The 27,826-nt window shown below is 31.8% G+C and overlaps 1 protein-coding gene across 1 annotated transcript in view; it reads right to left on the minus strand.

Annotated features, from left to right (window-relative positions):
* Positions 1–27,826, minus strand: part of LOC130897478 (kin of IRRE-like protein 2) — a 557,819-nt gene that overhangs the window by 47,176 nt on the left and 482,817 nt on the right. The window contains exons 8-10 of the mRNA XM_057806357.1: positions 25,138–25,293; positions 17,382–17,543; positions 12,145–12,258 (exon numbers count right to left, since the gene is read on the minus strand). Coding sequence (XP_057662340.1) covers positions 12,145–12,258; positions 17,382–17,543; positions 25,138–25,293 — 432 coding nt within the window. The remainder of the gene's footprint in view (positions 1–12,144; positions 12,259–17,381; positions 17,544–25,137; positions 25,294–27,826) is intronic.

Here is a 27,826-nt window from a genome sequence, read left to right on the forward strand (position 1 = left end):
CGAGAATGTGAGTTCTCACACATCAGTTCAAACAAAAACGTTTTTGAACAGTCCAAACATTGAATTGATGGGTCATTTGCCGTATATTTCTTGTTTGGCATCCAATGATTCCGTCTTGTTCTTACAAATCGAAAATGAAATGTAAGTAAGTACCTAAATCAGAATGGAAAGCATGAATGGACAATTTGTTCAAACACATGCATAAGAGTATTGATCTTAATAAAGAATATTTTGGAAACCAATGAAGCCATATTCAATCATAAATATTTCTTTTTATTTGTCTATTTCAAAACATAAGTAGTATTGATAATTTTTTATCCTATAACTACCACATTTGAGGTAATGAAAACATGTTATTGCAATTAATGAGTTAATGATTCATTATTAGACGAACGTTAAGATGAAAAATCTTAGGTAAGTAGCCTTTAAGTCATGCAAGTCGTAATAGTAATATCTGCATATTTCTGTGTTCTTTTCAAAGGTTTACTTCCATTTTACATTAAAAAATAGGGTGGTAAAGATACAAAAGTAGGTTACGTTACATTAACGAAAACAAACCAGAGTAAATAAACGAATCTTTCTCCGTTTTTTCCTATAAAATCACTCAACTCGGTAATGTATTAAGCTCAAAGCCTTATTGCAACATTCAGTTCACGATTATCGTCAGGTCAGTAGAACTAATATTTTTATATATCAAAAAACAGTGTTCTTTTGCTTTCCATCTATTAATTCCGACATTTTTTGTATAAATCCATCCAGTAGCATAACTGTAAAATGTATTTCCATCGATAAATCTGAGGAATACTCCCTTATGAAGGTTTTGGCTTGTTTGCATTGATCAAAACTTTTTTTTTCTCGTTCCCACAACTTGACAAGATTGTTGCCAATATCATCTAGTGTTTCTATAACAATTTTCAATATTATCTTGATCTCATTTTCTCCAATAATCTCACGTTTCCTATATTTTTCTTTATTACCATTTCCATGTCTATCACTACTGCATTGCACAAGTCAATGTTTGTATTTTACATCATTTGAAAATGTTATGCTCATTTGTAGCTTGAGATTTGATAAATTATAGACTCAAATGATCTTCATAATTTTTGAGAAATTGATAAAAAATTGACGTTTTGACTCACTTCAGTCTTTATCAAAATATGATATTACATTTTGATAAAGTTGAGTCAAAACGTCAATTTTTTTTTATCAATCTCTAGAAAATTATTGGAAAAAACTGATTTTAAAACAGAAAAGACCCAAAATCAAAAACATTTAGAATCATAAATATATCAAAAGGTCCAAAGAAATTAAAGGGATTTATCAAAATATTTCGATAAAGTCTTGGATAAAAGTAGAAACGTCAATTGTTATATTTTTTCAAAAATTATTGAAAAAAAAACGTAATTTTAAAACATAAGACACGTAAAATCAAAAACTTTAGAAGCATTAATATATCAAAAGGGCTAAGAAATAAGAAATTGAAGAAATTCATCAAAATATTTTGATGAAGTCTTAAATAAAAGTAGAAACGTCATTGTTATATTTTTTCATAAATTATTCAAAAAAACCTAATTTTAAAACAGAAGACACCTAAAATCAAGAGCCTTTAGAAGCATTAATATATCAAAAGGGCTAAGAAATAAGAAATTGAAGAAATTCATCAAAATATTTTGATAAAGTCTTAAATAAAAGTAGAAACGTCAATTGTTATATTTTCTCAAAAATTATTCAAAAAAACCTAATTTTAAAACAGAAGACACCTAAAATCAAGAGCCTTTAGAAGCATTAATATATTAAAAGGGCTAAGAAATAAGAAATTGAAGAAATTCATCAAAATATTTTAATGAAGTCTTAAATAAAAGTAGAAACGTCAATTGTTATATTTTTTCATAAATTATTCAAAAAAAACCTAATTATAAAACTTAAGACACCTAAAATCGAAAACTTTAGAAACATTAATGTATCAAAAGGGCTAAGAAATAAGAAATTGAAGAAATTCATCAAAATATTTTGATAAAGTTTTAAATAAAATTCAACACGTTAATTGTTGAATTTTTCTCAAAAATTATTCAAAAAAACCTAATTTTAAAACAGAAGACACCTAAAATCAAGAGCCTTTAGAAGCATTAATATATCAAAAGGGCTAAGAAATAAGATATTGAAGAAATTCATCAAAATATTTTGATAAAGTCTTAAATAAAAGTCGAAACGTCAATTTTTATGTTTATTTCAAAAATTATTGAAAAAAACTAATTTTTAAACAGAAAATACCTAAAATCAAAATCATTTAGAAGCACTACTATACCAAAAAGTCTAAGAAATAAGAAATGAGAAAAATTGGTCAAAATATTTAGATAAAGTCTTAAATAGTCAATTTTTATCTTTCTTTAAGAAATTTATGAAAAAAAACTAATTTTTAAACAGAAGAGACCCACAACTAAGAACATTTAGAAGCATTTATATATCACAAGGTCTAATAAATAAGAAACTAATTATTACCCATTACTATTACCTAAAATTTTGTTACTCATTGTGTTTTTCTTCTGTAGATTGAAATTTTATTGTATTTGTATGTTTATTTAGTTATTTTTTTGGTTATTATTCAGTTTTTACAAGCTTTTATCCATAAATTGTAACAATTTTTTGACATTAAATCATTTCTCCCCTCTCTCCCTCACTTAAATATATATGTGATTTCCGATTTAAAAAAAATGGTGCATCTGCTAGAAATACTTATGAAAGGAGTTTATGTGAAGTTGAAATGATAAATAACTTCTGCGCTTTTGTCTACTCTGTATTCATGAGAACGTTTTCATAACTAAAAGTTTTTTATCCACACCCTATATCACCACACTATGAAGTATGTCCAAACATGAATGTAACGGTGTCACACACATAATTACTCATCTACTGAATGTTAATTTGGCGATGAATCAAATTTTTTATCACAACAGAAATTAACCTCATGGCTGTGTAGATGCCAGCTTCGCATTTCGCTCGCCATTGTATCGTGCTTACAAGTTTGAATTGAAACAATGCGACCACCAAACACGTTTTGTTCATTTACGGTGTCAGAATGATGGAAAAAATATGAAAAATTTAGGTGTGCGAATGTGTTCCTGTCAGCTAAAAAAATAAAAAGTGGGAGAAAAAATTCAATACATCAGGTATGAAGCCGCTGCAAAATTATGTCATGCATTTCAAAACTTGAAACCGCATTTCTTTCGAAATCTACGTGTGATATTGAAAACCAGGCTAATCGTGACAACAGCTGATATTTTGGTGATTATTTTCATATTATTAGATAGTGGATTGAAAATCGTTTTGTAGGGAAATTTATAATCTATTACACTGAATAGGTTTGGAATACATTGAACCCTTTCTATTTTTGAGAGAGAAACGTTCAAAGGGCTCCAAAACTGTACCAATCACACGCCAATTTGAACTTTCAAACTCCAATTCCTCTAAGTAACGAGAAAAACGAGGAGATTGCTACAATGTTGCCTGAAATTTTTTATGAAAACCTCGTTAAAAATAAACATTTCTAATGTTAGTGAAAAATGTGTTAGTTCAATGACACTTATGTCTTGCACTTGATACGTTTTGACCACTTTGATGATTATAAGTATTTTTCAAATAATACACAAATCATTTCTTTCGTGATTAAACACTCATTCTCAAGTTTTTGTTAATTCTGTTGATTCTGAAGTTAAAAATAAGTTAATAATAAAATAAAAAAAATCCTAGCTTCTTCTTGTTTAGCAGTTTTAACGTATATTTCCCATTTTCAAGTTATTTTCAATAAAATACGAAATTTTGGAAAATTTAAAAATGCATTCTCTATTGTAAGCATAATTTCTTCCAGAAACAAGCTCTCTGAACCATTCAAACTTCTTGTTCCTATTATTTGTATTCAATTAAAGTGATTTCCAAATTCATAACATTTTATTTCGATTAGGGCGGTAATATCAAGGGTAGAAATGACACAACCTAACCTAACCTAACCTAACTTAACTTAACCAAACTTCACCTGACCCAACCTAACCTAACCGCACACAAATATTTGATAGAATACAATATTTATCTATGCAATATATTGACCTTGCAGTCAATTGCATGCACTTTCTTGCACATTGTCCTGCATCATGTCAAGCGACGTGCAATATTTTGATCTTGGAAAAAATTGCGGGCAATTCTATTGTAAGCATAATTTCTTTCAGAATCAAGCTCTCTGAACCATTCAAACTTCTTGATCCTATTATTTGTATTCAATTAAAGTGATTTCCAAATTCATAACATTTTATTTCAATTAGGGCGGTAATATCAAGGGTAGAAATGACCTAACCTAATCTAACCTAACCTAACTTAACTTAACCAAACTTCACCTGACCCAACCTAACCTAACCGCACACAAATATTTGATAGAATACAATATTTATCTATGCAATATATTGACCTTGCAGTCAATTGCATGCACTTTCTTGCACATTGTCCTGCATCATGTCAAGCGACGTGCAATATTTTGATCTTGGAAAAAATTGCGGGCAATTCTATTGTAAGCATAATTTCTTTCAGAATCAAGCTCTCTGAACCATTCAAACTTCTTGATCCTATTATTTGTATTCAATTAAAGTGATTTCCAAATTCATAACATTTTATTTCAATTAGGGCGGTAATATCAAGGGTAGAAATGACCTAACCTAATCTAACCTAACCTAACTTAACTTAACCAAACTTCACCTGACCCAACCTAACCTAACCGCACACAAATATTTGATAGAATACAATATTTATCTATGCAATATATTGACCTTGCAGTCAATTGCATGCACTTTCTTGCACATTGTCCTGCATCATGTCAAGCGACGTGCAATATTTTGATCTTGGAAAAAATTGCGGGCAATTCTATTGTAAGCATAATTTCTTTCAGAATCAAGCTCTCTGAACCATTCAAACTTCTTGATCCTATTATTTGTATTCAATTAAAGTGATTTCCAAATTCATAACATTTTATTTCGATTTCCTATTATTTGTATTCAATCAAAGTGATTTCCAAATTCATAACATTTTATTTCGAGTAGGGCGGTAATATCAAGGGTAGAAATGACCTAACCTAACCTAACCTAACTTAACTTAACCTAACTTCACCTGACCCAACATAACCTAACCGCACACAAATATTTGATAGAATACAATATTTATATATGCAATATATTGACCTTGCAGTCAATTGCATGCACTTTCTTGCATATTGTTTTGCATCATGTCAAGCGACGTGCAATATTTTGATCTTGGAGAAAATTGCGAGCAATTTCTAGCATCATGTCTCGAGTTTTTTGACAAGTAGACAGAATCATAGATTAGATCTAATCTGTGTGCTTAGCACCCTAAATATTTCCATCTCAACGCATATATTCTCTCTTTTATATCAGAAGTATCACTTAAATCCGCGAGAAACAATTTTTTTCAATTCCCTCCAATTTCTAAAGAGTGAAAATTATCATGTAATTTGTAATTGTCGTATAACTTGTGAGAGTTGGTGTGGTGGTGATGTTCAATCCTTCGTGGTATATCAACATCATCAATTTCATTTGAGCAGGTTCACTGATTCCATGGTTCCGGTGAAGCTTCCATTTATTTCAAAATTTACGTTTTCGTCTCGTATTATTTTGACACATTTCAATTTGCTTTCGCAACACTGGATCTTATTTTCCAACGCTTTTCAATTTACGAGAGTTTTTACGAGTATCTGGTTATGGGATCAGTATGATAAATATGGTTTTCAAGAAAATGTTGTCTATTCCGTATTTTGTATATAGTTATTCATATATGTAATTTTTTGCTCAACTATGAAATAAATTGCAAGTGGTGGTGTAATTTCTCTTATAGCTACAGCTTTCAAAAGTCATTAAAAACGTTGATGGATATCTTTTTGATTTATGCTATAATTAAACCGAGTAAAAATTGTTAATAACGTTGTTAAGGTATTAATTTTAGCAATAATCAACAAAGCAGAATACAAACAGAAGCCTTGAGAATTTATGTATACTAAGCAACTCTATGTGGGATAATAATGCATGGATAAAATACAGTATTGCTGGAAGGTGTAGTGATTCTATTTTTTTTATCAAATAGATATGAAATGTCAGATTCTTTGAACCTGCTTGTCTAAACAGTATTTAGAGTTGTTTTGTATTGTTTTTCCGTTTCATGGTACTTAGAGGTGTCCAAAGATACTTTTTAGATTTGTATCATTGAAACTAATTTAGTTGAAACTCAGTTTTTTCGCATTTTTTGTTTAATGAGTGTTTCAGTAAGGTTTCAAGCAATTTTGGGCACTTTTATCCATTTTGTGATCAAATTACGGAATTTTTCAGACATTAATTGTTGCGTTAAAGGATATAAAAAATAAGTGAAGGTTTCAAAGCTCACAAAATTTCAGTGGAATCAACTTTTCGTTAGATGAAAAGAGCTTAAGTCAGAATCCTGCTCATTTTCCATATTCTTGTGTTTCAGATTTTATTCACCGCTTGCCTGCAATGAATACAACACTGCAAAGTGAAAAAACCGACAAAGTTACGTTTCCGGGAGAAAATTTCATTCTTTAGTGGTAATTGTCTAAAAAGCAATTTCGCAGTAAATTAGAAATGATAAGGTCCGAAATCCAATAAATAAGCTCACAAATCAGCAACTGATTTTGACTATTCATTAGATCACTTCATATGATCAAAGTGACAGGGCAAATATTCAGTTTTAATATCACAAGAATTCAAACACTGTACGAACATGGCCCCGAAGTACCTGACTTGGCCTATGGATGGCGGTAATTGCTTGAAAAATATATACAGCATTTGTTTTGAGTTCGAAGACGCCGCGTTGTTTAGAATTTGTTTGGCAGTCATTGATTATCGTTATATATTTATTTGAGGTGACGAGTCACAATAATTACACAAAACTTATCCGAAATTGATGATAATGAAAGTTTATTGAATATGTTGAGTATAAAGTTGCCCACATTTTTAATTTTACTTGGAAATTAATCCTCCCGGGGTAGGTACATGATTGTAATTTTCACCAGAATAAAATACTCGAAGTACCTAAAAGTACTTTATAAATAATTATGGATTCAGTATACAAATGTTTTTTTTTATTCCAGTATTCTTATTATACATTCAAGGTTTGTACCAAAAGCAATTTTTTCTTCAGTATTATAACGATGACCCAGTAACAAATTGATATGGCAAGATCAAAAAGGGAGGCCAACGTGAAGACAGTCTTTTCTTTGATTATGAAGATATTCTACTTTCTATACATAGAACCAAGAGGGGATTAATCACAATATAGATCATACCAAAGGGAGGCTGACAAACCCACTTTTATTATTCCATCAAATACTACAGTAATAAATTTTAAATTCTGTATAATAATTTTGGCAAAACCACTGATATACTGCTGGAAATTTAAACTAGTACAGTCAGCTTGTAGAACGGAAACCAATCCATTCAAAACACATGTCAACACAAAATTATAGATTGAAATTACACAAAAAAAATTATATAACATTGAATAGTTTGCTTTTGTTTGCAGAAGACTGACTAAACGATATTTTTCAAAAGTTGTGGTTTTAATGTTTAATTGAAGATAGATCTACACAAATAGATATGATTATAATTTTTATCCAGTTTTACTATAAAAAAACCTCACAAAAAAGTGAGAAATACTTTCAAAATGTACACTTTTACTTTTTCTTTTATGCTCATAACTACTTTGTTTCAATAAACCCCCATAATGTTTTCTTTGTATTAGCCTTGATAACGATATTCAAAGTTCATAATATCCTGATGATAACGTTCTCCCTGCTCTTCTGAATACGCTCCCATATTGTTTTTAAATTTATCTAAATGGATATGGAACATATAAACTTTCAACGACATATCTTCAATTAACTTTTCGTACTTTTCAGTTTTGTTGTTTCAGTTTTTGTTGCTTTAAAACTGAACTCGCTTTTTGAGTAGGATTCAGTAACTTTGGAAAATCTTCGTAGGCGAAAATTTGTCTAATTTGCTAACCAACAGAAATGGCAGCTTTAACCTTTGCTTTTTATAATTTAGGGAAAAACTTTTTGTCTGTTTTGTGTTGAAGAAAATCCACAAAGCAGTACTGGATGATTGTCGACGTACTGTACGCAGGCGTTCCGAAAAGTGTGCCGCGTTTGGTGACAATGTAACAAAAACAGCAGCGTCGATGTTTTCATCGTGTTTTTGACAATGTTCATCACTCCACATTCGAAATAAAAAACAATCAAAACAAAGTTTAATATATTAATCTGTTTAAATCAAACATTGATTTTATTTATAAATAATAAAAGTTTATAAATATAAACCCTTATTCACGTGAGTGAGTTTTCCAGTTTTGTATAACTTTTGGTGTTAATTTTTGTATTATTTCACAAATATATGAAATTGTCACTAATAACTTTCCAGTTTTCAATCTCAAACTGTTTTCTTTCTGTTTCTTTCACTCTGGGTTTATTGTTCCTCATTTCAATTAAAAACAGACGGACGAGCAGGAACAAAGAAAGCTATAATATAAAAATTAATTTTGCACGTAGGGTCCTCGATTGTTTTGAGATATGGTGTATCGGACAGATTGACTAAAAAACTTTATTAAAGTCACACAATCGGCATCGAGAAATACGAAACAAGGTGCTTTTCTTTTTCATACAAACAATAGAAACATGAAATGTGGAAAGATTCTAGAAGAATTGTTTCTTACAGTGACGTAACAGACGGTATTATAACATTTGTTCAAATATTAGAATATTACTTTTGATTGAAATCATGCGGACACGACAACCATTAATTTTCACACACTAAGTATAATGTGAAATTTCACAAGAACCCGTTCCTCCGTTTTCACGGTAAAACAAACAAAGGCAATTGGTTTGTCTACAGACACGGTAGACATCGGATTCAAAAGATTAGGCTTGAGGCTAAACAACTGACAATCTTTGCATTCGTACTCTTTCTGTAGCAGTGTCATTATTCAATAGTCACACCTCGTACATAAGTTCCATTGAGGATTGGATGAATAGTCTTTGGCATTCTTGACTTTCTTCGTGTTTCTCAACCACCTACTTTCTTCTTTATGCTTAATTGTAGACTAACTTTGTTGAAACCTGTTAATAAAATCTTCAGCTCAATGGATAAGTTTTATTTTTGCTTCTTTTGAAATTACCTCACTTTATAATATGGTATGGATATAATTTGTTAGTTATGATCTTATATGGGTGATTCCATTATAACTGTGATATTCAATGTCCTGTATTGTTTTTTTGTACTAGTCATTAATTAATAATCAATTAATAAAAATTTTGTGTTAATTGAATAATTCTTAAGATATTTAAACATTATTTTTATACAATATAACTTGCCACTTAAAGAAAACTTATACTACATCACTTGAATGTCAGTACCGTGTCATGTCCATTCCTAGAATTTACCGATAAATTATTAATTTTTTTTGTCGTAACAAATGATTTAAACTAATTACCTTATAAATTCTAATGTTTATGATCAAACTGAGGAAAATTGATGCACTTGTTGTTTAATATCTTAAGTTACCATGTCAGTACCGTGGATAAATGAGTCAGTACCGTGGAACTCAAAATCCGACATTTGTGTCTTGCTCGTGATACTTTGAAGTTGTAGTAAATTCCTCTTAGAGTTTTATTTTTACAGTAAAATAGATGAATAATATGCATAAAAAAGTTAGAAAAGTTAAATTTTAAAATCTTGAAATTTTGAATACAAAAAATCACAGTTAGAACGGAATCACCCATATATTAAAAAAATTGATGATTTCCATTCCGAGTCCATTCAGGCGTTCTACCCAACCGATTTGCTCAATTTTTTTTTCAATGAAAGGTATTGATGCACAGATCAGCCATCAACCATCGAATTTCATTTAATTTTCACCATTCTCAAGTTATACTCAAATGCGATTTACCCCTGTACATTACTTATGGGAGTTTTTCACATATACACGTTCTATCCTCAATATCTCAGGTTCTATTCAAGATAGAGACTTCGTTTTTTTTAAGAACACTCGCTGAAATATTTTCTTTCATTTGAGTTTTTGGACACTTAAACCGGTTGAGTTGGAGAGGAGTTAGTCGCGGACATTCATGTGGGGTTATGGATTTTTGTAGGTTTTTGGCAATTTTTCTACATTCAAAGATCTATATCTCAGGTTCTAATATAGCTTCAGAGTTCGTTTTAGTTTAAAAACACTCGCTGAAACACCTTCTTTCTTTTGAGTTTTTGAACACTTAAATCGGCTGAGTTGGAGAGGAGTTAGTCGCGGACATTCATGTGGAGTTATGGATTTTTGTAGGTTTTTGGCAATTTTTCTACTTTCAAAGATCTATATCTTAGGTTCTAATATAGCTACAGAGTTCGTTTTGATTTAAGAACACTCGCTGAAACACCTTCTTTCTTTTGAGGTTTTGAACACTTGAATCGGTTGAGTTGGAAAGGAGCTAGGCGCGGACATTCAATGTGGAGTTATGGATTTTTGTAGGTTTTTGGCAATTTTTCTACATTCAAAGATCTATATCTCAGGTTCTAATATAGCTACAGAGTTCGTTCTGGTTTAAGAACACTCGCTGAAACACCTTCTTTCTTTGAGTTTTTGAACACTTGAATCGGTTGAGTTGGAAAGGAGCTAGGCGCGGACATTCAATGTGGAGTTATGGATTTTTGTAGGTTTTTGGCAATTTTTCTATATTCAAAGATCTATATCTCAGGTTCTAATATAGCTACAGAGTTCGTTCTTTTCTATTATGATGATTTCTAATACTTATTCAATGGATTCGATGCGAGCGAAGCCGCGGGTAAAAGCTAGTTTTTTTAAATTGGTCTGTATTTTCGAAATTTTTTCGAATAGTGATAAAATCACAATTTAATTAGAAAAAATTCTTTATTATAAAGCCACTGGTTTAAATTTTCCTTGTTCTCTCCTCCTATCCAGTTCAGAGACTTTGCTATTTCATATTTGAAAGACAGTAATTTGAAATTCATATTTTTTTGTCAAGTAACTCTTTAGAATTTTATTCAGGACCTTTCTTTTACAATTTTCTTGGTGTTGTTATTCAGTTCGTTCTTAGAAATTGACATATTTGCACTGGAAAAGCTCTACTTTTTTCAATGTTTTATACACATATCGTTCTTTCGTCCTAGTTCTATATTTAGAGGAATTGATTAGCACCAAGAACTATCCGTTTTTTTCATATCACTCATTATTTGTTCTCTTTCGGTCTTCCCCTATTTTTATTATACAAAGTTTTGAGAATAATGAAGTGAATAAATAACGAAAATTTTTTTCTCAAATGTTTCCATTTTTTGATAAATAAAATTCCACAAACGTGTACGATTACCCGAGACCATTTGATCAACTTTTTTTCAAACGAATCCAACAAATAAGTTCACAAAAACGTGGGGCGGAAACATTTGCTCATCCCACGGCAGTTAATTCGATTTTTGTAACCAATGAATCATCTATACATTCTTCAATCATTGAATAAGTCGACTAACAACCCCCATGTCTCTTTAGGGTCCTAATATCGCTACTTTCATCCTCCAAGCTTGTACTGATTATAGCAGATTTGATACCTCTCTTGAGACTCCCTCGATCAAAGATTTGATATACTAAGCTCAACATAACCTTATCTTACCTCCAAAAAAAGAACAGCAGCCAGATATTTCATTGAAATGTTCCTTCTTTTTCAATTGCTATGAATAAATAGAATTTCCAAACGTGTACGATTACCCCAGACCATGGTATTTGCCTCTAACTTTTGATTAACTCTTTTACAAATATTTTGCAATGGTTTTTCCCAATATAACCTATCAAAGATCTTTATATTGTTACAGATTATATTCATAAAATATTCAAATCTGATTAAATAAACTAGTTCATAACCAAGCATTTTTTGATACTTCTTAAGCTCCCACGTGATATTCTTGATTACAAAGATAATTAACAACGAATCATGTGTTTCAATATAATGAAATGACTACCGGAATAATTCGTTACGTTCCTGATCACAACCATAAAGGAAATATCAAAAAGGTTGTAACTTACTTGCGAAGCAGCATTTTTCGGCGCGAATTGCGTATACGCAACCACAAATAAAAAGTAGAAACGCCACCAGCAAAACTCCTGCTACGCTTACAAGCGTGCTCATCTGCAGAGGCTCTGAAACAAACAAGTAAATTGAAAACTGACTCGTGTTATTCGATATTGTTTGACAAATAAACATTTTTCATTACGTTGAATACCAATAATTCTATATTCATGCAGAACAGAGGTCAACGATATACACCGGAAATCTGAATTCTGAAATAAAAACTGATATGAGTATTTTTTTGATATCCTACCATTCCAAAAATATTCCTAACGAACATATTAGAATATTTTCTCCCAAATGCAGCTTCTAAATATTGTTAGTTTTTTTATAATTATTTAATTTCAAATTTGTTCCATAAATTTGCTTCCTTTTTCTATTTTTTAGCATCAAAATCCATTACAAAAAGCTGATATGGACTCCAGACTGCAGTAGAAACACACTCCGACTAAATAAACAAACAATTGTCTTTTAAAGCTGAATACTAATATCATTTTATTCTTTTAAATGTTCTTGGGTTTAGGTCTCTTAGTTTTTCTAATAATTTTTTAAAAGAAATATAAAAATTGACGTTTTGACTTATTTCAATCTTTTTCAAAATATTATATTGACACTGACAATTTGTTTATTTTTATAAATCAATACATCACCTATATAAAAATAATGTTTTTTTTGATATTTCATGGTTTCTTAATACAGTTTTACTTTTTTTATCGTATTGATAACCTTTTAGTCTATTTTCTGAATACTGAGATGTTTGCCAATAATTAATTTCTTTCAAAGCAGTTTTTGCTTTTTGAATAGCTAAGCATCTAAATTCAGGATCTTATCAAGTGCCTGGTACTAATTGTGACGCTTTCTGCATAGGGCAGACATCTCACTATTTACAAAATAGACTGAAAGGTCATCAATACGATAAAAAAAAAAATAAAACTGCGAACCACAAAATACCAAAAAATATTAAGAAAATCGAGAGAATCTAAATTCAATTATGCATAAATTCTTGGAACGGAATCTAATACACGAAAAAGACAATTACATAAAACGGAAAAGCTATAAATGATAAAAAAGATCTAAATAATTTAAGTGAAATCTATAGCTTTATTTTTCTTTTTTTATTTTATTCTAATTTTGATATTCATGATATGATCTATCGATTTATATAAATATACAAATAGTCAGTGTCAATATAATATTTTGAAAAAGATTGGAATAAGTCGAAAGATCAATTTTTATCATTCTTTCAAAAAATTCTTTGAAAAAACTAATTTTAAACCAGAAGAGACCTAGAATCAGGAACATTTAGAAGAACAATATATAAAAGGTCTAAGAAATGAAAAATTGAAGAAATATCATTTCATATAGAGCAGAAATATGATAAATGACAACAATAATAAGAAATACAAAAAAAAACCGATTGACTATAAGGTGCCTATAAGTCACAAGGATTGACAAAAAACTGTAGAAATACAGCAACAAATGAGAGGTTCGTCGCGTCTAAAAAATACCAGAACATAGATAGTCAAAACTAATACTGGAATGAGAGCCTTCAAGAAGGAGACGTAGATGATAACCAACTCTAAGATGGGAAACAAACAACAAAAACGCTGCTTTTTGTGAAAGACGCTCAAATAAAATAGAATAAATTTTTTTGTCACGAGATATAACTACAAGCAGACCATAGATACTTGCAAGGAACGTTATAATTCAAGAGTGAGAAACAATTGATCAAACGGATCAAGGTCTTTCTGTTCTCTAACGAAAGCAACAAGTCAAGGCTTTTCTAAGTCAACAATTTCACTATTTTCTGAAGAAGATGAGTCAATCGCAGTGACTGCAAAAGAAAAGGCGGACTTGTGGAGTAGCATTAAATTCAATGGAAAACTACAACTCAGCTGGTTCATCGATGCCAGAAGTAGAATTTCGATACTGATATGTGGCCAATCTTCTCAAAGGCTTCAACATCATCAAAGCCACCAGTCCTGATAGAATATCACCAATCGTATTGACGAGAACTAACCAGTTCTCTGTGCAAAATCTTTTCTATATCAAATGAAAGAGGTTTTTTCTCTGAAATTTGGAAGCTTGCTCGGCTTCAAAAAGGAAAAAAGACGGTTCTCAATTACTACCGTCCGATTGCTTTAATCGCAGCTATTGCCAAGATCATAAACAATAATGACGGATCCATCCAGATCGCTATCGATGGAAACATCTCAAGATTTGAGGTCAACTTTGCGGTTCTCTAGGGATCTTTCTTTCTTCTGTACCTCAACGATCTACTAGACAAAACTACAAACCTGAACTAGCTTCGCCGTTGAAATCAGCTGCCCCAATAAACGCGGTTAACTCTACCACGGCAAATCTTTCAGTTTTTGCTAGAACTGTTCACCTGCAAACTCCAAGACCTTCAATTGATCGGGAATCATTTCTTTGGAGAAGTGCAGGCCAGCTACCAAGGCACGAATTTTCCGAGCGCTACAACCCACAGAAGATCTTCAAGTTCAATATTCACATGCATATGCAGACACCACTCGAATTACTTGAGTGAGTGTTTGTCCTCTTGTGCTTGTTTTCTACATAAAAAAATAGAAGGGGATCTGAAAACTGGAGATTAGAATGAAAGAGAACTATGAAAGACCTGAAGGACGAAGAATGGTGAAGGAAAAAACAAATAATCCTCGTAGACTTGTGTAAATTAAAATTCATCATTAGAGTCAAATATTTCAACTCAAACCATTTCTAATAATGTTTCAGACATGCCATATTTTCTATTTGTAAAAAAGTGCGATACAGATGCAGGTTTCTACGAAATGAGTTCTTCTTATAGAAAACAAACCACGTACTCTAATACTTCCTTAAAATTTGTTTAGTGGAGCTGAATAACAGTATGGAATGTTCTCTGTGGCTCTACAGTATTCTAATATGTTTTTGTGAGCCGAAAGCAAGAGCTAGAGCTGTTGTAGGTGAGATGGATGTGAAGAAATTCATCAACTTCAGAGGATTCAATGAGCTTAAATTCCAATTAAAATATAAATATGAGTTTACTTCAATTTAAATGAAATTATCGATGAGTCAGTTATTGATTATGAATTTTCACAGTTGTTTGTTGGGAGTACCTACTGGACAAAAAACACCATTGAACACAAATTTAGAGAAGTGACATCATTTGTTGGAGTTTCTATAAGACAGTTTTGAAAAGTTAATTATATCTCGTATCTGTGCGTCGTTGCTATGGTCTAATTGAGGCTAGGTCGAATTAAAAATTGACTCAATTGTCGAAATTGTCTATAAATGTCCTAGTCATCCGTACTAGCTTTTATTACTCAGTAAACAATGAAAATAAAGAATCACTTTGCATTAAGGGTGAGACATAAAATTATTATCAGTTCCATAGAATATTTAAACTCAAGGTAACAAGCAATTAGTTTAGTATAACTGAAGCACACAGTATATTGAACACAATCAATGATTTTCGATGATTGGAAACATTTCATATTGAAATTTGTGGCTCAATCAACAATTTTCACTGGTAAGCTATTTAGATGAATTCAACGTATCCATCCGGTTAATCGTATTGATGGTCGTTCAATTATCTTTATCGCCATTAGTGCTTTCGGATTGAATCCACTATAATATTCATTTCGAATCGATTTAGTGACCAAAACTAAGTTTCGTTGGTTAAACTGTGACAGCAGCTGGATATTATAAATACGTGAACGGAACTTAAATGAAATAACTTTCCAACAACCGCGTCTTCATAAAGTAACGAACTTGCTAATATTTCTCTTTCTCCTAAGCTTTCAAAAATAAAATGTTGAAAAAAGTTTTTAAAATGATTTAGACCATCTGCAGAAGTTGATTATCAACATACAATTACTCCGAAATAACTTTTTGGCATATAATATTTTTTCAATAATGAATCCTGTATTTATTTTGAATTTTTCATCATCTATTGTATCAAAAATACAACTTAGAAGAGCGCATAATCATAACTAAGATTCTGAACATGATTTAGGGTAGTTCTTATGAAAAAATAATTAACAAGAACTGACAATATATCTTATTTAATTAGATCTGATAATTTGACAGTATCAAAGTGTTATTAGTTAATTTATTTTCAATTTATTCCGATTCTAAAGTTCTGTTTATTAGATATACCATGAGAGAATAATCTGAAGGTGATAAATCGGAGTATCTGGCTGGTCACTTTATTGTGCCTCTTCTTCTAATCCATCTTTCTGGGAAAACTAAATTGAAATTTGTTTAGAAATAAACAGAGAATTCTACTTCTCTACTTTCCTCTCCAGGTTGTCTGCTCGAACATCTCGAAGGGGACCGCAGTTGAGCAATGAAAGCATCTTACGTGATGTTCTTCATGTTAAGGTGTTGTGCTGTACCAGCAGCCAGTTATCAAGGTGGTGATTAGTACCAGAAGATATCGTTTGAATAGGATGGGAGTGTCCCACTATACCTTGGACGAGTGTTGTTTGTCGGTGGTGTCCAATCACCTGTTCTGCTGCGTGCAGCTCTTCTATTTATTGAACTTTTGCTGTAGCGCGTCTTCTCTAACCATCTACACATCTATTTATCTAAACAGAATGTTTAGGAAACCACACAAATACATAGTTATCTACCACTACCATTCCGACTCGAGACCTTATTGGTTGTCGCAGCAGATATATTACGAGTTGTTACAAGAAGCTGTTTCTGCTCCTAGTTGTGCCTTTGACCCATCTGCATATCAAACGAGCCCTTATAGGAAATTGGCAGAGTCATCTTACCACCCCTACCTATCTGAGAAGATAATTTCAAATTGCTTTTCAAGTTGTAGAAGCTGGAACGACGGTCACATCCTCCTCTTCGAGACGAATAGTCTGCTGCTCTCCAGAGTCCTTGTAATTGAAGCATTTTGAACATTTTTACCGCTAGATACAAATTCGGAAGCCTCACATTTAGTGTAGTTTCCGTTGCTAGCATGAGGGTGGTTTCAATTGCCCCCGCAATTATAACTATTGCTAATCGATACATCGATATATCAATCAACATTTATTTTATTTCTGAATGTAGTTCGTCCTCGTTTTGTGGAATTTTTATTTGTTAGTAGACCGTTTTTTTACAAAAAGTTAACTTCTATTATCTCAAGGTAGTTCATAGTAATAACAATATTAAACGCGAAAATAAATTAGATACGAACCGTTCACGTATAATTGGACAGCATGTCGATCCGTTCCTCTGTCGTTTTCTACAGCCAAATAATACGCTCTGGAGTCTGTTGATGTGGTGTCTTTGATATGAAGCGTTGCAAGATAACAGTCTTCCCGTTCTTCTTGCGTAACATCGTCTACTCTATATTTTCCTGAAAAATAAGGAAACATTAATATCCCGTTCGCTCATATTGAAATTCAAAATATTTTTTCTATCATCTCAACTTTATACGAAATTCTCGTTATTAGGATGAATAATGGAGCAGTCTCCAATTTTTCTGTTAGCTGTTAGTGATTAGATGGAGAATTTTGTGACTGGAAAGTGTTTTAGTTTTAAATATGTGTGAAATAGTATAGGTCCAACACTTGTTTTTCTGTGTACACGATGTGCAGAATCAGCGAAAGACTGATTCTGATATTTAAAAATAGTTTTTCTATTTTACTCTTATGGAAATATTCATGTTTTCAAAATACAATTGAAGTTAATTATGAGAAAAAACAGCAACATAATTAGTATATTTAGGAAACGTTGGTGTTGATAGTCCCTTCAGTATTTCATTCTTTGAACTAAAGATGTTAAAGCAGACAGTTCGTTTCCTGATGGAATGTAGCAGAGCTCATATTTTGCAAGTGAGAATGTTCCTGATACTCCATTTTTCTTTGTATCGATTCTTCTTCATATCCTTCATGATCTATGTTTTTGCTGAGTGCGCAAATCGGCGCTGCTTTATCTAAGAATGCCTTAGCTTATTTTCGATATATTCCTCAGGATTTTCCAAATTTCAGGTATTTTGCAATAAGTTTTGGGACAACGCTGATGGTATGGCATCCAAAATGTTGGGTATAGCACCTACGATTTCGGCCTACAACAAATACTCTTCTGCTGTTCATATTTTAGGACGTAGAGCTGCATGTTCACGATAAAGTGCACGGGGTCCTAATATACATTCTTCATAATTTTTTCCATCTTTCAAAACACCAAAATAAAGCGCCCATTATCTTTCACATCGTTCGAACTGAATATATTAGATGTGGTTACTTCTTTTGCCGTTAATACCCTGGACTTTTTTCGTATATAGCCCACACCTTGGTAACTCAGAAAAACAACAGGTTTTGGATTTGTTGTACTGCCAGCAATTTATTGTGTAACTTTACAACTAACCTAACCTAACCTAACCCAACCTAACCTAACCTAACCTCACATAACCTAACCTAACCTAACATAACCTTAACCAACCTGACCAAACCTAACCTAACCTAACCAGAAGAGCCTTTAGAAACTCTTACAGATGATTCAAAGTAATTTTCAAGCAAGATAAGAAGTTATAACTCTTGCATTCAATTTTATTGATTCATTTCTATTGTTATGATTTCTGGTACTTATTTAATGGCGTCAATGCGGGCGATACCGCGTGTATAAGCTAGTAATTCTATAAAAAACATCTAACTTAAGGCTCCAGATGACTGCGACTGGGAGATTTGAATTGACTTAATAAAATGGAATATGATATTCTTCCATTTTTTATTTTAAATTTGCTTTGTTGATTGTTTTAGGAAATAACAAATGAATTTATAAATTTATTAATACATCGCTGATAGTTTGAATTTCAAATGAAAAATAAAATCCAATTTCAGTGTTTCTATTTTTTATAAATTGTTAAATAATTTAATCGCGAGTGCACTAGCTGCAATGAAGCGTTTATTTCGAACAAAAAGCCAATAACAACATTACATTCTATGTATCTAAACCTGATTACACGGCGATATGAATTTTATAAGTTTTATTATAAAAAAAAAATAGTCCTTTCGATCACGTTCAAATTGGAAATGGTTAATTGTGTTTCTGTTAGAATTTATCAGTACATAATTTCCTGTTGCAAAAACTCCTTCCTAAGAAAGGGCGGATGTTGTGGGCAAATAAAGATAAGTAGAAAAGATATCGTCCGTTAGGACGTAACTCGTGGAAGTTATAGGGGAAATTTCGAGCAGTTGTAAGTAAAAAGTATAAGATTATACCGGTACATCCTTTTACGTCCCAGTTTGTCAGCATCTCGAAGCAGTCCTCATATTTATTGGTAAGATTTAGTGTACAATCAGATATTTTTATGGTCTCTGCTATACACGATAAAACATAGGCGTCGGTAATTCAATGTTCGATTAAGTTTCAACACATCCTGTAAGTATTATCAATAAATAATTACAATTTATGATAATTTTCTTCAGAATGTCTCTTTATGGTGAGCGGTTTCTCCGTACTTTTATCGAAATAAAAAAAGTACCTCTTTATTAAAAAATCGATTGAAAAATCTATTTTCGCTGTCTTTGGATTTTACAGGTTGTCCCTGTAAAAGTTACGGACTTTAACCATTCGGCTAGAGCCGCTCCTAGCCCTTAGACAGTACTGTAGAATTATTCATTCCAATAAAAATTTATAATGAATGAATGTATGATTTAGAAAATATATCCAAATATTAGTTCTCATTTTGCAAATTTAAATGTCCATAACTCAGAAGCCAGGATTATTTTCACAGAATCTACTCACCGTATCAATTCCCGGAACACCCTGTATAGGAGAAATCTTTTTTTTTATTTAGAACTGCTTTTATTCGTTTTGCTTGAATACGCAGTTAATGAGAATTTTTCTATTTTTTTTAATAAATTTATTATTTCTTGGAGACTTTCTTATTGTTCTCAGAAATAAATATTAACTTGGAGAATCGTGTCCGGGGATAGCTTTTATTAATTTAGTTCATAAGGTGTTGCCAGCTTTTTTAATATATAATACTTTATCTTCCTTCCTGAGGCAGAGTCTCCAGCTGAGGTAGTAACGTTACAAGGTAATCCATTTTTTTGAGGCGTCTTAGGATGTTGAAACAACAATTTCTATCTTGTACAATAATGTTTATTCACTACCCATTCAGTGCTTTAGGCAATAATATATTTAAACCTCAATAATAGAGCTGAGCTATTATTTTGAGGAATATTTAATGGAAAAACAACAATATACAAAAATGTTTGTAAATATTGCAACGTTTTTCATATTTATTCACATTATTTTTATTCGTGGGCCGAATTAATAAACACTATCTCTAACTTTCTTGATTTATTTACACACTATACAATACACTTAACTTATAATAATTTACTTATAAATATCACTTAAATAATTTCTGCGATTACTTCCACTAATTCGTTTTTTCACTACTACTAATCATTCAAAACTAAATAACTGCGCTTCATTATGTACTTATATACATATTTCAAAAGAATTCTCTAGATTTATAGAACAAAGAATCAAAACAAAAAAATAAATAGACCTTCTTAGAACTTGTTTGAAAAAAATACTGTAAATGTGTCCACAGCTATAATAGAAAAGTTCTAGAAGGAAAAATCAAAGGCGCCTCCGCCATTTTTAAAAACATGAAGGGCGCCGCCTCAAAAGCACCGCGCGGATTAGCCGAATTTTCAAAATTCCATAGTAGCAGGACAGGGTCGGCCTAGGGAACCATTTTGTGAACTTGTTCGTAGCTATAAGCTGAGTAGTAGAAATTTCTTTTGTATTTCCGTAACAATGATTTCATATATATCGGAGGACACTTCTAAATCTTGTAGCTAGCTCAATATTGTCCAAATGTGTTGAAAAAAAATTCAATAAACTGAAATCAGATTTACCAGATAACCATGGTCACGAGTCAATAATCTTTCCACAAATTTGATATTGGTTAATTAATTTTTATTGGCAATATCATTTATTATCCAATATAATCGATTGTTAAAGTTTTTTCTGTCAATTTGATATTCTGTACTACAGTCTCAATAATTTCAATTCCAATCAATTGGCTCTAGTTTCAGATGTTTTCATGATTGTCAGATGATTGTCATGCTTAAGATTCATTCCAATAAATCCTATTATGTCACATTAATCTTTCCAGATTTTCTAGTTCATAAATAAACTTTAAACTATTATTTCGATAGCTTATATTGAAGTTTTTTAATAAACCTATTCTGTATGCAGTTACTAATTTAAAAATGTTATCATCGAAGGAAAGATGTCTTCGTTTGCTTTATAGACTACCAAAAAGCGTTTGACTCCATTCGGCATGACTTACTGTTTCACATCGTTAATAATGTTGATATTGATAGTAAAGACACCAGGATCATACAAGAGCTGTATACAGATCAAACAGCGTAGTGAACTAGCACCTTCAGATACTTAGGGGACTCCGTTAAGGATGCATACTCTTACCCATGATGTTTAACATTTTTCAGCTGGCATGAAAAGACCATCAAGAGCTAGTCAATTCTATAAACGAAATTGGAACCAAATACGGACTCACAATAAACGCGCTTAAAACCAAACTAATTTCTTGAATGTATATTAAATGAGAAAAGGTATTGCGAAGAGGAAGTTGAAACTCGGATAGCAAATGCAGAAACAGCTTTTAATAAGTTCCTAATCCGCCGAGAAGTTCCCCTAAGTCTTAGATTAAGGGTGATAAAATGTTGTATTTGGACAATCCTTTTGTATGGTGTGAAAACATGGTCCTTGAAAGTGAGGTCCTTGAACAGAATAGAAGCAATGGAAATGTTGTTGTTGCGCAGACTTCAACGGATTCCATGGAGCACATGACGAATGAAGAAGTACTGAGAAGAGCGGATGTTGAGAGAGAACTGGTCGCGGTATTTAAACAACGAAAAGTATATTATTTGGGTCACATCCTGCTACGACCGATATATTCAACTCTCAAGCTCATACTGACGGGAAAGATGGACAGAAGGAAAGGACCAGGTCGTAAACAACAATTTTCCGTCGTGCAGAAGATAATAGATTAGAAGTTTTGGACAAGTGTATGGTACTGAAAAAAAAAATAAACTTTCTCCCTCTCTCTAGGATGAAACTCTGAACTCGTTACTCATAATGACAAAGACATTTATTCCCAGTTTTCCAGAAACTAACCCTCAGATTAGTATCGATTAATTCAATTAAAATATATTGATTGTATTTGTTTCTTCTGGAAAATAATCAGACACGGAGTAATCAAGATATTGATATGATTACATAGAACTGATTATGTCTAGTTCAAGATCGAATTGATAGAATGAAAATAAAAATGATTCTTCAATTTCTTGCAAAACGTCAGTAATTATGGATGATTTGGATAAAAATATGTTTCTCTGTTTTTTCTGTAGTAAAATTCCATATATTATATAGTATTGATAATGGTTTTAATGAACGTAATTGACATATAAACTTATTTCCCATGTTTCCCATGGTAACGACTATGATTTCTCAACTTGTATCTTTAAGAAGAAGCCGTAAAAAACTCCCAAGCAAAAGACGTAAACATTTTAACGACTGAAGGGTGCTCAATTTTTGCCGTATATCTCACATATGTTTCCGCATCAGAAATCACTAAAATGTGTTGCATTTAAGAATTTGCCATCTCCTCCGAGCAAGATATGTATGAAGTGAGATATTAGAAAATCATAAAATTTGAAAACTTTTCGAATCGAAGTTGTCAATATTTCATATATGTTGGATATAAGCTTTGAACTCTGAAAGAATTTGATTGGAGTGCTTGTAAATAAACATGTTTTTAGAAGCTTGACATTGAAATTTCAATATAAAATGAAATTAAAGCAAGGAAACTGAATGTAATGAGGATTACGAATCCAGAGAATGGAATCTTTATTGGAGAACAACATTAGAAACAATCTGAATAACAGGAAATCAAAAATATCTCCCAGATTATTTGAAATTAATAGGCAAGATTTGCTGCTGAAGTTTTGAGATTTGCCAAAACTGATGTGAATATGTCAAATCATTTTAAAACATTCTCATTTTTCTTTTTCTGGACATTAATTGGTATATATAATTTATGTCAAATGTTATCTTTCTCTTTACAAAAACAGGACATTAGCGGGTAAGATATTCCAGATAGTGTTTGTAATTTATTAAAATAAGAATATTGAGTGTTATAAAATTAAACTGTTCACTCAGTTTGCATTGGCACTTTGTTTATCTTTATGTATTTGTCCTTAGTAAACTTGATATAGATATTCCATTCTTTTTCCGATATGTAGATGATTGCAATATTGCCGTACCAAAGAATCAAATTGAAAACATAAATAAAAAATTCAACTCTTATAAAAAACTTCAATTCACAATCGAGGTTTGCACATTATATAAAAGTAACAATAAAATAAGAACAGAATGATGTACGAAACCAACTAGGTCCTCAAGATATGTGAACTTCAAATCATGTCATCCTATGTCACAAAAAAGATCAGTGATAATAAGTTTAGCTGATAGATCTATTCAACTATCAGATCCTGAATTAGATGCTTGGATATTCAAAGAGCAAAAACTGCATTGAAAGAAACTAATTGTCCAGAAAATATGATTAACAACATACTCAAGAAAAGGATAAACAGATAATACAATCAATTGAAAAACAGAATAGAAACGAAACATCAAAATTTTTCCTTACCATATATACAAGGAATTTCCCAACAACTATCAAATTATTTTAATAAATATGATATTAGTAAGTCATGAAGTACATAATACGTTATTCAAATACTTCACTAAATTTAAATTTAAAACTCCAAAAAAACAAAAGTAATTTTATATGTCAAGTGCCTTGTACTGATTGGGACGCTGTCTACATGGGGCAGACCTCTGAATATTAAGAAAATAGACTAAAAGGTCATCAATACGATAAAAAAAAATAAAACTGCATTAACGAACCATGGAATATCAAAAAAATATAAATTCAATTAAAGATTTCAAAATTTTTCTAATATAATCTAATACAGAAAGAAGAGTGTTAAAAAAAAAAAATAAAAGAATAATTTTCTATGATTTTCGACGAGGATTTAACCAATAGCTGTGTGTCGATCGCTTGGACATTTGGTGATGAAGTAATATCTGGAACTACCGTGTTCAGCTAGTTTAGGTCATCCAAAATCAGCTGTTGTACCAAAAAACCAGATGCTGTGCTTGAACTGGTATTGCAAGATCATTATGTGACACCGTGAGATTGAGGCATACTTGGACATTAGTCATTGGATCATTAGACATTGGAGTCAAAAAGACTCGTTGGAGACAACATAAACTGATAATCGTTAGAAAAAAGCTCGTGTCGATTGTTGCAAAGAAATGCTGAAAAAATTTAAATGCGGTGCTTCAAGAGACATCTATAAGATCATGACAGGCGACGCAATATGGATTTATGCATATGAAATCGAGTATATAGGTCTTATAAGACAAGCCAAATTCATCAAAAAGGCACTAGGAATTTAGAGCAATTCTGAATGGTATACCAGCTTCTACTTACCCGAATGGTTTGAAAAAATCAGGGTCACCAATCGCAGAGAACGAATCATTCTCCACAACGACAATGCGACATCTCACACACAGTTCATAGAAAATGATTTTTAAACAGTCAAAACCTGGAATTGATGAATCATTTGCCTTACATTCTCTGTTTGGCACCCACTGATTTATTTTTATTGCCGCAGATAAAAAAAATTGCGAGGTCAACGTTTTTCTTCACCTGAAGAAGCGATTGATGCGTTCAAATAAAATATTTTGGAAGTACCTCAATCGGAATGAGAAGAATGCTTCGACGATTAGTTCAAACGCTTGCAAAAGTTTATTGATCTTGATACAGAATATTTTGAAAAACGATATTCAATTATAAATATTTGATTGGAAAATAATCGACTACAATTCGTACTTACCCATCTCGGTACCAGCTTCTAGCCTCAGTGAGCCCCATTCCCAAGCAACAAGCCTAGGACGCGGATCCGCGCATACAACCATACTTAAATCAGCTGATTGACCTCTTTCTACAACTACCTCGGGCATTACAGATTGTCTTAAGACTTGAGGAGCCCCTATAATTGAAAATTAATAAAAAATCTACACTTTCTAATGTACTAGCAACGAAAATATTTCATCATATTATATTTACTACTCGTACAATGATTTTTGGTTTGATGAATTTGATGATCGCTTTAAATTTTTCTCATTCATTTGTATACTACTTGATTTTGCAGTATTTCACTTATTTGTTGCCTTATTTATTTGTTAATTGAATTTGTTGTTATGTCAAGAATTTTTATCATTATTATTATAAGGATATATCATCCTAATGTAAAGGAATTGGAGCGTTACTGGGAAACACAGACGCAAACGATGTTGAATTTACTCATTTGCACGTCGATATCCAATTTTCAGAATAAAGGTACATACGGGTCGGAGAAAACCGCACCCATTGCTCGCATAAATTATCATCATCCGAGTGGGATAAAGTCAACACAGGTGTCTGTGGCTTATGGCCTGAATTACATGAATTACAATCAGGCATACGTAAAGGAGTTTAGCATAATTAACTTACTGTTTTCTTTGCTCGGTTCCACATGTCGGAAATGGATACAGCTGTATCTGCTTCAAGGAATTTTTATTTACCAGCTTAATCAGCTATTTATCACTAAGATATAATTACAAACGAACAATATAATAAAGTTGAGATAAAATGAAGTAGTATTGCATAAACTCCGATAGAATAGATTTGAATTTAAGAGGATGTATAGTATTTTTCACAATCTTTACTGAAACCTATATAAAATAGGTCATTGTGTAAGGCCGCGCTATTATAAGAAAATAAAAGCTGCCGAAGATATTTATTATAGTAGGAAACCCGCCAATTCATTGTGAATGATCTAAGGTTTCTTCATCGAGCATAATCTTTACTTCACCTAATAACTTCAATGATTATTTCATGCCCATAGTTTTAGCAGAGCTTCGTAGTAGCATTAATGACATCAAAAATAAATATCCATCTGGAACTGATGAACTCTTCCCACGTTATCAAAGATCATAGAAATCAGTTTCCAAAGAACTGGACTTATTCAAATCTTTAACAGTTTATTATGCCCTCCGATATGCCCTTTTCTTCTGGGGTACGTGTAGCGCGACTCAATTTGGGCGTACTGCAAAAGAAGGCTGCTAGATATTTACTCGAACTAAACAGCAGGAACTTCTTTAAAAGATTAAATATTCTGATTTTCTCTTCCTTGTTCATCGTTGAATCTTCTCCAATATTCACTTCGAAACCAGAGCAGCCCTTTACCTACCTACTACACGTTCAGAATTAGTTAAGGGCTCAATATTTTACAATGCAAAAAAATGCACAATCACTTGCCAATTGAAATCGAATCGATATCATCTTTTTCCGCATTTCGCTATAATTTTAGGGTATATTTAGTGGAAAGTTCCTTTTACTTTATTTTATTTGTTTTATCTTCATTCATCAATCAATTTCGCTATGGCTACTATTTTAAATTCACTGGAATTGAATGTATTACCATCTCAAAATTTGCACTTAAAAGTAAGATCAGTTGTCATATTGTTGAGTAACATCAATCAACCTCGTCTGTGTCATAGAATGAGACTTGCTGTGAAAACGGTGATGAATAACGTCATTGAGGCAACAATTGTGACAAATAAATACAAAGGAGAGGATGTCTTGGTCCCGTGTATACCGATGATTCCAACGGATTCACCATTCTAAAATTTTCGGTACGTCTGGTTTTTGCGATAACCATAAATAAATCGCAAGGCCAGTTTCCCTGTTCGCGTATGGACAATTATACATCGCGCGTCGAAAAACCGTCATTTTTGTTTATTCACGCATCACAAAACAAAACAAAAACTTATAGTTTATCAGAAAGCTTTAAATTGATAACAGACTGTATCAAAACTGTGTGTGTCCATCAATATCAAATTGAAACCTTATAAATAGCCAGTATTTGAGAAAAACTAGGTTTTGAAAATAAGAAAATGGGAAAATAAGAAAATAATCATGTGTAATTAATCGAAAAATAATAGAACTTCATTCATACCGAGCATTTTTCTATTTGTTTTAATAAAAACATCATTTTATACAAAAGCAAAGTTTTTTTTTATCGATTGAGGCAATATAGAGTCTGCCGGATCAGCTAGTTTCGAATGAAAACCCTAAAGGGTGAAAATGATAATGGCTCGAAATGAACTGACACAGACGAAGGTGTTAGGACCGATTATAATTCGACCAAATTGAGATCTGGTATAAATAGAAGAGTGCAGTCTATTCTATTTTATCTCATATATTAATTGGAGGCTAGACACTTTAGTTTAAGTAAAAATTCTTGGGTTGAGATCTATTTGACATAAATTCCGACGTTTTTTTCGGAAATTCTGTTTGTGTATCGATCTGAGTAGAAATAATCTGAAGGGATACTGTTCTTTCAATGAGCACCTTTAGACAATATAAATGAAAAACAGTGGAAGACGCGAGCCGCCTTTTTCTCGCGTTCTGTAATCGCCATCAATCATTGGATCTCATGCACCAGGAAACCGGTACGAAACGAGGTGAAGTGACAGCAG

The sequence above is a fragment of the Diorhabda carinulata genome, chromosome 8 (assembly GCF_026250575.1).
Source record: "Diorhabda carinulata isolate Delta chromosome 8, icDioCari1.1, whole genome shotgun sequence".
NCBI lineage: Eukaryota > Metazoa > Arthropoda > Insecta > Coleoptera > Chrysomelidae > Diorhabda > Diorhabda carinulata.